Source organism: Lagopus leucura, unplaced genomic scaffold (assembly GCF_019238085.1).
Source record: "Lagopus leucura isolate 7727_CA_CO unplaced genomic scaffold, USGS_WTPT01 59050-0_obj-0_obj, whole genome shotgun sequence".
Taxonomy (NCBI): domain Eukaryota; kingdom Metazoa; phylum Chordata; class Aves; order Galliformes; family Phasianidae; genus Lagopus; species Lagopus leucura.
In genome coordinates this window covers 1-10,785 of record NW_024969019.1, presented here as the reverse complement: position 1 = coordinate 10,785, position 10,785 = coordinate 1, and the positions used below count along the sequence as shown (strand labels likewise).

The following is a 10,785-nucleotide window of genomic DNA, read 5'->3' as shown; positions in this document are numbered from 1 at the left end:
TTTCTTTCCTTCCCTGGTCAAATACAAGGGAATTCAATATCCATGTGTACTTCTACGCATGCCAATGAACATAACTCTGCCCTATATCCTTTTTTGACCCGGATTCTAAAACACTATACCCACTCCAGTTTCCTAGAGTGGAGAAACCATGCTAAAAACAATCTTTTCAATAATGAATATAGGCTGCCATGCCCTCCTGCAGCAAGCTCTGTGAAGTCTTTATAAGGAGGTTCCTTACACTGCAAATCTCATATTGTAAAACTACGGCAGAAGTCCATGGCAGAGGATGCTCAGGAGAGCACGCAATAGCGTGACTAAATGGGTAGGAATAGATGACCTACTTTTGAAGGGATTCACTTTGGGTCAGCATTTCTATGGCGTGTTATAAGGAGACAAATAAGAGCATATTATGCTCTGACCTTACTTACCCTCCGGATCAGCGTCTTCTAGTATCACCCAGACCTTAAACACACAGTCTCTCCCAGTTGTTACCAGCATCAGAGAGTCATCTTCCATTTCATCCATGTCACGGAAGCACATCGCCGTTACGTGATCCTCATGAGGCATGCTTACTCTAGTATTCAGTCTAAAGCTGCAAATAAAGAATCAAGAAACTTCTCATTAGATAGCTGAAGTGCTACTGCATTTACAGATCCATCTTATCTAATTAGTTGCACTCCTCTACAGACAGCATCCTAGCAGCTAAAATTATTACTTCAATGAACACCAGTCTCAAACATCCAGCCTGAAATCAGGGCAACCTTTTCCTTAGTTGATCAGTCACACTTCTACTACGCGCGTCAGCATTATTTTGCTTTGTTTTCTCTTTAAGATAACTTTCAGACTAAAAAAATATTATTAAGTGAGAAGTTGGGAAATGTATGAACCAGAGGCATATTCGTGAAAGACGACCCAAAAAATTGAAGTAATTATTTCATGTAACCTAAAGGGACTGATCAATTTACAATGGACTTGAGAGGGACTGGAAAAACCAAATAGATCCATTTCATCCAGTCCACTATTTTAGTATCAAATAAATACAGGAATTAGAGCTCCCAGATAGCCTAGGCAATTATTATAAGACAATTACATTCAAAGCAAGCATTCACAATTGCAATTAATTTTGTTTATGGGTTTTTACAAATGTGTGTGACACACACGGTAATCCCTTCCTCAGGTCTTCTCAATAATGCCATCAGTTTATTTGGAAAACCTTGCCTTTTCAAGACAAGGACTGTATGGACATTTGCACGATACTTAAAATACAAACTTTGACACCCGCAGGGCCAGCTCCAATTATCATTACCTTTGTGTTTTCTCATCAAAGAGCCACAGCTTCAACTGTAACTCTAGGTCAGTTTCTTCTCTCTCTTCTACTGTTGCTAACCACTTGCCTTCAGCACTAAACGCAACTCTGGACAAGTCAGATTGGTTTCAGCCTGCTTGATGGACGTGTGCTCTTGCTGAACAATATCCAACTGCAAAACAAATCAGAGTTTCCAAGTTTGAGTGCAGATTTATAGATACCATTCACAAAACAAAGGCGAAAGGACATCCAGAAAGCACCAATTAGAACTGAGCAGGCTGTAGTATAAAAAAAATTTGGGAAAAGCAATACTATAGCACGTAAATAACACAACATTAAAAGCATATTGCATGGGAAATTACAGATTTTTTTTTAAACATTGAACTTATGAGAGGAATAGGGACGTTAGCAGGTGAAAACATCTTTCCAAACAAGGTTTACCTTACATACTCTTCTAGAATAGAAGATTCTCATAAAGGAAAAAAAAAATCTCAGGCTGGAATCCAGTGCCATAGTACAGTTAATGGCTTTTCCTTGTTTGCTATATACAGTCCTCAAAGAAATTCTCATGTATAACTCGAATTAAGAAATGAAAAGGTTAGCACAGGCCTGCCCAACTTACACTGTATAGCTGTTTGTCACTTTGGAGACAGTAGAACTGCAAGTGGCCAGGCTCTCCATTCAAGACCAAAGCTTTGGTTCTAGGATCAACCACTAGACCTGTCTTGATATCCCTGGCTGGGAATGAAAACAAGGTGAAAGTGACCTCTGATTGGAAGTGACACATTCCACACCATCAGCAGAAAATAAACTTCAGTGCACATACCTTTAACTAGCCCTGGAATGGTTTCGGAAAATCTCAGGTTGCTGTTTATTATTGTAATTCCTGAAAGGAAAAGCATATGAAGTCTTGCAAAAAGTTTCCACAAAGTAACTGTATCAATGGCGGAGAAGGGACTGTAGTTATCTCTATTTAATCCTACATACGCATATACATGTGGGATAGACATTCATCTTCTCACAATCTGTCAGACTCCTGAATCGAGATGGGAAGCTAAGCTACAAGCAGACCTCACACAAAGACCTCAGACAAATGTGCACAACTAAAGAAAAAGCAGAACACTGCTTTAAACATCCATACGCAACACCTTGCTAATTCACCCGAAAATAACGAAACAGAGCCCGTATAGATTTGCAGTAAGTGGTACTTAAAACATAGGCATACTGTTGTCTGCATGAGAGGTGCAATAGAAAGCGCCATCAGGTGAGATGGAGACGTATTCAATAGCAGATCCCAAGCGAGGAAGAAAATCCTTCTTGCAGTCTGATCCACTGTGCCACTGAACTAGAACAGATTCAACTCCTCCACTCAGCAAGCTGGTTCCTTTTCAGATCATAAACATACAGTTAGAGGTTGTAAGAATATCACCAGTTACAATGACAGACACACAGATTTCTGAAGAACATTTCTTAAAGCATCACACATGGATGAATTATTCTTCACATCTAGCCTGGGCAATACACACAGGTAGATTTCTTGTTATCCCAAGGAAAACTGACACAGAAACTTACATAAATAACAAGAACTTCTGCCTGCAATAGAACTTAAAGAAATGCTTGGCAATATTAAATTCTACCACTCGTTGAATGTGTTGAGTATTGCGTTAGCACACAGCTTGTTAGTTTTCCTTCTACAAAAAGCATTTTGCAGTAAGAAGTACACTAAGAAATGCATTCACATGAATACTAAGTGGATTTCCGCCACTAGGTTTAAGCTCAGTCAAGCCTGACTTACTTTGGACTCAGACAGACTCTGGAAAGGACTCATGAGTATTGCTGGTGAAAGAGAAGAAGGTGGTAGGCAGGGTAGAAGATATAACCGGCTCGATTTTGCATTCTGTTAAAGGACAGCGTAATGCTCTCATGGGATGATAAGAGCAGGGTGGAAAAGTCTCTGGCTACAGAAAATGAGAACAAGCCCAAACGCAGCAGCCACAGATGCAGAAGGGAACAAAAAGAGCTACTTACTTTTGGAAGGCCTCAAGTAGGCAGAGAACTCCAGCAAGAGATGCCCTCACCTCCACTGCCACCCCTTAAATGAGGGGTGGATGCCATCCCCTATGAAGGGGTGGATCCTGGCTCCTCCCCTTCCACTCACTGCAGTACATTGCATGCACCTGAGCTCCCCTGGGTTGGCCATGCCTTCCCACCAGGTGCTCGATCACTGCTTCAGACTGAGCATTTCTATTACAGGCAGCTATTTGACATTATGAATGTTAAAGTATTACAAAGAAAGTACGGCTGCTCTCACTTCTTTCAGATCCACCTTCAACATATTTAGAATACTGGAAATTAGTTTGTTAGTAAATGGATTAATTTCTCTGTTTGTAACTCTGAATCTTTTCATGATTTTTGTACTCACCTTCTACAGAAAAAGCTAGATCCAGGACTTTATCGTGATGCCAGTGCAGTGTAGAGAACGTGTACTCTTTTTTGTGGTTGAAATTCCTCCTGTGGAGAAGGAAGAGAACAGTTCTTTAAAGGTAGTCATTGACAACAGAGCAAACAAATGCTAAGAGTGAATACCATCCTTTTTTCCAATCTCCTGACTACAGTTTCATGCATGCACATGGTGCAAGAGGGAGGAATCACACCAGCAGCTTTCCTGATGCACCCTATACATCACTACCATACTTAGCAAGCTGATAATGCTTCACCACACAGTTTCCCTAGTGTGCTGTTACTAGGACTCCAGATGCCCACAACCACTAATTTAAACTGCTCTGACCTTTCCCAATACATTTTAAAATAGCAGTGTAGCTTAAAAGGAATATTTTCCCCCTTCATGTTACACTGAAGCTGTACTCTGAAGTCAACATCAGTATTACAGGAAATTACAGAGGATTTTCCATTCTTTGCTTTTTTTGATTTCTGAAAATCACAACGGTAAGAACTAACAGCTGCTCTGCTCAGGTTTCACTTAATTCCCATGGTCAGGGTACAAAAGTAAGTAGTCAAATATTCTAATCAAATAATCAAATCAAAATAAGCATACCAGAGACGACTCTTTCCATCAGCATGGCCAGTTGCAATACAATCCTCCTGAGGACGGCAGGCTACACAAGTAAAGACATCGTTTCCACCTTTTGTATTTGTTGCTCTCAGAGAAAACCTTCAGAAGTTAGGAAAACAACAACTTCAGTTACACAAGGTTTTTTTCCTTTTTTAAAAACAAAGCTTCCAAAGGACCAACTGATGCACAAATGCACATAAAAATAATTCTGAGTAACAAAATTAAGCGCCTACAAGTTGTTATAAACCAACATATGTACTAAAAAAAAAAATTAGTGACAAGTTTTTTTTACTTTATCAGATCTCCATACTCAATCAAGCTGCAAGCCTTTTATGGGTTCCACCCTCTCTGCCTACTTCTCCTTGGCCAAACCATCACTTGTTTCAGCCCAACATCAACTTAAATATTTACATACATACTCCTCACATGCACCTCACCAGTGAACGTGAATGTTATTACATCAGATTGAAGCAATACTTGTGTAACTATCACAAAAATCAACACGATGAAAAGGTGATACAGGAAGCACAATGACAAAGGAATTAACGTGACAGAAAGACGCTACCAACAAAGAAAAGAGAACTCACCCATCACTAAAAACCCAGGCTCACAGAGGACAACTCCACAAAGAAGAGAACTCCAGAAAGAGATCCTTCTCCAGTGGCAGTCAACCCTTAAGTGAGGTCTAAGAGGTGCAGCCAGGCTCCCCCCCTTCCGGTCACACAGCTGAATTGCCTTCACCTGTGCACCCAATGCTGACTCAGTCCTTTCCGCAGGTGCTCAATCAGTGGTTCAGGCCATGACTCAACAGTTACCATACAACTTGGCATCTTCATTCTTACCTGTTCAATTGCTTCTGTTTCAAGAAGTAAACTTGGAGAGTAACATCTTTAACGGATGCCACATATTCACCCTGTTACAATAAAACATTATTCAAGAAGTTAGAACATACAGATTGTGTACTCACGTGTGAAAAAAAAAGAGAAAATCGTGTTTCACTACAAAGTACTTAAAAATGGAGACAACATAGAAGCTGATGTTAAACAAATTGTTTCCTGTTATAAATTGTTTTTTTTTCCTTTAAAGAAAACATAGTACTTACAGATTACAAAATCATTTGTTTTGTCAAATGGAGCTTAAAAAGCTTAGGCAGAAATCAGAGCATGCAAATAACAGAATAGGGCCAAGGAAAGGTTCATGAAATTATTATTAAAAAAAAAAAAAAAATTGGATTAATGAGTCTGAAGTTCTGCTGTACTTCTATAAACACATAAATGTATATAGGTTACTTGAAAAGTAAAGAAAGAAGCCAATCCTCTCAGAAGAGGATATACCTCTCTTCCAAATGCAGTACACTTTGGGGACGCATCCACACCCTCCAAAACCACAGACAATTCCTTGGCTTCCATGTCTTGGCCTGCTGCTTTTGTCAGCTTAACTGAGACCAGTTGGAACGTATCTGGCCAAAGGAAAATCTGTTCTCCAAAGACTTCTACGTACAAGTTGATGCATGTTCACTATAAAGCAGATTCACAACCGTTATACTGTAACACATGAGTACATTCAGTGTTTTTGAACAGAATACTTTTTCAAAAAATAATTGTGTTGGATATTCTAATTCAAACAACAGTGTTGAAGTTCAAGGTCAGAATAGTGGATTCTGGTGCAGCTGTGAGCAGGAAGCAAGAAACACTGCATAACACGCTCTGAAGTGACATCTGCAGAAACAGAGTGAGACCAAGGTACGTTTATGTTTATTTCAGGAAGATCCCAGGAAAAAACTATCCACATACGCTGTTAAATTGAGAGAGGAGTCTCGAATACTGTGTGTACGTACTGCCACAGTAAGGACTGTGTAAACATTTGCCACATCTCCAATGTTCTGCTGTTCACAGAACATCAAGACTAATACACAAAAGCACATGACATCAGACCGCTCAGCCAGGTGCCACAGCTCAGGCTGACAGCAGCACTGTAAGGATGAACCAAAGCACACCATAACTCTTGCATCCCGCTTTGGAATGATAACAAACACAGAGTCCTCAGCAGCAGGCAGCGCCTACAGCGCGAGCAGCCGATGTCCTACAGTGAACGTCTGCGGGAGAAACACAAGTCCAACAATTCCTACGCAAGAGCACATCATCTTCTACAGACCAAGAATAACGCTGATATTTACTCAACAGGAACAGCTCAACGTACTTTAATGAGAATCCCATCTGTGAAGTCCCACAGCTTAATGGTGCCGTCAAGGGAGGAAGAATACAGCTGAAAAAAAACCAACCCAAGTTACAGCAATACGCCAAAGTCAGACTTTACATCAAATCCCCACTTCGCGCTGAAGCACCGATCAACGCACTGAGATTAGACGCGGCTGAACCACCGCAAACACAGAACACGAAAAGCTCCGAGCCGCCATCGCAAAGCGCTCCTGCCCGCACAGCGGCACGGCCCCGCACGGCCCCCCTCCCGAGCGCTACCCCGCTGCCGGCCCGGCCCACCTGCAGATGGTTGTGCGGGGCGAGCTGCACGCTCGTCACCAGGTCGCCGTGGCCTCGCAGCAGCCGCACCAGCTCCTCGGTGGCCACGCTGTACATCTTCACGAAGTCGCCGGAGGCGCACAGCAGGAACCTGAGAGGAAGGAAAGCCGTCAGCGTCTCGCGGGGTCGCTCCGACCCGGAGTCCGGCCCGCCGCTTGCCTGGCACCGACGGAGAAGACGGCCCGGGCGCCGTGCAGGGCGCTGCCGCCGCATCGCACCACGCGGAGCGCCGCCGGCGCCACCATCTTCCTCGAGCGGAACCGCGCGGCCGCCCTTCCGCCGCCGAGCTCCGCCCGCTGCGCGCACAGCCCTGCCGCGTGCGCGGCGCCCCTTCACGGCCGTGTGCGCGTGAGGGACAGCGGGGCGGGCTCGGCGCCCTCAGCAGTCCCGCGCGAGAGGCGCGTTCGCGCTGAGGGACGAGGTGAGCGGGGCTGGCGCGTCGTGCGCGGCCGTCCGGGATGCCGCTGTTGCAGATCTCTGGTGAGCGTTTAGTCGGTTGTTAAACAGCCCGAGGTAAAGTAACGTGTGCGCTCGAACTGGAACGCGGGAAGTTCCGCACCAACACAAAGAAGGACTTTGTTGTCCGGGAGCGAGCTGCCCACAGGCCTGGGTCCCTTCTCTGGAGATATTCAGGCCCGCCTGCGAGCTGCTGCAGCAGGCGATGCACGGGGTGATCCCGGAGCTCCCTTCTCTCTGACCCCGACTGTGCTGTGACTCTGTCACGTTTTTATTAATAAACGTGTGCAACAGCAATATAACCCCATCACTTTATGACGTTAGTCATAAGCTCCAAAGATCTTGAGTAATAGACTACACGGAGCTCCCAAAACCCGTTAAGCTGAGGTGATAAATAGCAGGCGGTGGCACAAGCAGGTCAGGGCAGTGCACGGTCAGAGCAGCCCTGTATGTGGGACACATTACTTAACAGTTAGCATGACTACATACAAAAATCTGCTATCAGAACTTCCACATGCTGTGGAAACGATGTCAACAGTGACTGTGTTACCTTCGGAATGGTGAAGGGTGACCAACTTGGACTAGAGGAATTGGGAGCCCTACACTGAAAGCAGGGACTGCGCCCTGGGAGCCCACGTTCCGTACCAGTGGCTCAGTGCTGCTGTCATTCCTCCTATCCCATGCTTTTTTGTTTTTTACTCCTTTCTCCTGTTTTCACACTTTGAACTGATATTTCCCATCTCCTTGGAAGTCTTCCTGCTACCACGCTGTGAATCAAGCAATCTGATCCTGAAAGCCTCACCTCTGAAATTAAAACAGACGGTTGTGTACGGTACCTGTGGTCAGGTCTCACTTCGTGAAACCACTGATAATATTTTCCCAAAGTTTCCATATTAAAAAAAAATAAAAAGTGAAGATTGTTGTGTTCCAAGTCCAAGTGGTTGCCTTCAGTTCTCTGGTAGTCCTGGAAAGTGTTTTTAGTGTGTTTTTGTTAAATCTATGGCATCTGGCTTTTTCGTTCAGTCTCATAAAGTGTTTCTCTTTTTTTGGTTTTTTTTTTAAAAGAGGCCAAAACCTGGGCTAAGCACACAGACTGATGAATTTAAACAGACACAAGCAGAACAGCTCCTTAGAATTTTGGGGAGACTTGGGGAGTGAGAGTTACCAGGATGTATCTGGGTTGTGGTTTTCAAAGGAGCAAGGAGCAAAAGCAGTCTCAGCTGTTGACCGTTCTAATTTGTGTTCATGTGGCTGAGGTGTGGCCTTTGTGTGGTTCTCTCATTTGTTCAGATTTACATCGAGAATATAAAATTTGTAGGCGCATCTGCACAAAGCCAAAGGCATTTGCTAATGTTTCTTCTACAATTACATCTTGGTCCTGTTAGGGACTGCAGTGCTTTCAGCAGGTTGCTTAGTTAGGAGGAGCGGCGACTTCCAGAATCAAGTGCTACAAGGTAGATCATTTTATGATATGCACTGCAGTGAATCGGGAGAAGAGTTGAGACAGTAAATAGCCATTTGCATTTAGAATGCCTTGCAGAACTTCATGAGAAATGTTCCAAAAACCAACTGGAGAAAATGAATTTGTTCTTCAAGTCTACATGTTGTATGGGAAAGTAATTGTATTTCTTTCTCAACTTACATGAAAACCCATCCAGGCAAAAGCACATACTAAACAGATAAAGCTCGTTTGCTTTACCTACTGAGTCTAGATTGTGTATTTGTTGCTTGCAAACTCGCTGCATCAATGCCAAAACCCATGTTAACAGTACAGTGGACAACCCTGACTTTGGGCAGCAGAATGAAGTTGCTCAAGGCAACCACTGCACCATTTCAATGCAAGAAGTGAGTAATACAATTAAGGGCAAAAGCTTTTGACATAATAATTTTGCACTCCAGCTACTATTCAGCAGGTTTGCTTTTTTGAAAACTTCCTTCATTTCAGTCATGCAGCTTAACAGGATGGCTAGTTTTGTGCCTTGCTTAAGAACACTGAGAACACTTGTGGCTACAAAAAGCTCCCTGCTTGTAGCCTGCATGCTGCTTTTCAGTTTGAGCATGAAGGTCAGGTAGTCAGCACACTTCAGAACACGACACACTGTTCTTAAACTACACAGTGGGTCTTAGCTCTCTTATTGTCATAAATCAAGATCATAGGATGATAGACGTAACATTGACTGGTCTTCTATGCTTTTTTTGTACTAGTTCAAGGACTGGAAGGAGTAAAAGAGAATCTTACACTTGGCAGTCTTCATTATGGCCCCCTCCTTGGAAGCATCCAAGGCCAGGCTGGATGGGGCTGTGAGCAGCCTGGTCTGGAGGGACGCATCCCTGCCTGGAGCAGGAGGTTGCAACCAGATCATCTTCAGATCATCTTGAAAGATCTCTTCCAACCCAAATCATCCTATGGTTCTAGGATTATCTCTTATAATTGCATTATTAAGGTGGAGAGGCCTAATTCCTTTGTTGTGTTGTATGAAAACTAGAACTTCATTGCCTTCTGAAAGAAAATAGAACACGACCGATCAGAGTTAAATGTAGAATAGGAGTATGTGATGTTCTACAAAGCTCCTTCAGTGGGGTAAATCAGTAGTTTTTAATTGGGAGGAAGAGATTTCAGATAAGATCATGATCTTTCTATCTGTGCTTCAGGACTGCTAGGAACACTAGAGGGTGCTACAAGAATAACCACATTTTTATGAAGTGAGTATTTAAAGCTAGGAAAGCAGAACTGAGTTGGGATGTCCCACAGGGACCTCTGTACTAGTGCAGCCTTTGCACGTGTTTTTTTATTTATTAAGAGAAGAGCAAATAAATGCCTCATGGCACAGGACACAACATCAAGCTACTTACAAGTTTTTTTTCCATGGCAGTATAGAATCACGTAGACTCCTGTTTTTTTCCTTCAAGAACTTTCATTTTGAGACAACTTATGAACTGATAGACTAACCTAGCACATGATAAACAAACAAACAAAAAAGATAAACCTTAGACAACAAAGTTTAAATTAGATGAATTTAAATCATTATAAAACAATTTTTAAAGCAACTACAATGGGATGCTAATAAGAGAATAGTAAAGACTGCAGGTCTAGGAAAACAAAAAGAGCCCAGGTACAGCATCAGTAGAAACAACAGAAAAGAGCTACTTACTTTTAAAAAGCAACGAGCAGGACACGGGGTAATGGCTGCAAGTTGTATCAGAGGAGGTTGAGATTAGATGTAAGAAAGAACTTGTTTTTTCAGAGTGGTCAGGCACTGGAATGGCTGCCCAGGGAGGTGGTGGAGTCGCTGTCCCTGGCAGTGTTCAACACGCGTCTGGATGACGTGCTGCGTGACAGGGTTTAGTGCTTGTGGTGGCAATGGTGATGAGGAGACGGTTGGACTGGATGATCTTGTAGGTAGTTTGCAACC

At 43.2% G+C, this 10,785-nt stretch overlaps 1 protein-coding gene and 1 long non-coding RNA gene across 2 annotated transcripts; both read right to left on the bottom strand.

Moving 5' to 3' along the window:
- Positions 1 to 85: 85 nt before the first annotated feature.
- On the bottom strand, positions 86 to 7,176 carry LOC122193972 (WD repeat-containing protein 75-like). Its single transcript, XM_042894885.1, is given in 14 exon segments — positions 86 to 592; positions 1,307 to 1,455; positions 1,458 to 1,478; positions 1,929 to 2,044; positions 2,133 to 2,192; positions 2,532 to 2,690; positions 3,729 to 3,817; positions 4,362 to 4,478; positions 5,222 to 5,292; positions 5,714 to 5,854; positions 6,382 to 6,474; positions 6,579 to 6,644; positions 6,878 to 7,007; positions 7,076 to 7,176. Coding segments are annotated over 14 exon segments (1,470 nt in total). The 5' UTR covers positions 7,162 to 7,176; the 3' UTR covers positions 86 to 420.
- Positions 7,177 to 8,713: 1,537 nt separating this feature from the next.
- On the bottom strand, positions 8,714 to 10,687 carry LOC122193973. Its single transcript, XR_006183021.1, has 2 exons — positions 10,226 to 10,687; positions 8,714 to 9,872 (listed from the first exon to the last, which is right to left on the bottom strand). It is a non-coding gene; the product is annotated as an uncharacterized LOC122193973 (long non-coding RNA).
- Between the last annotated feature and the right edge of the window lie 98 nt (positions 10,688 to 10,785).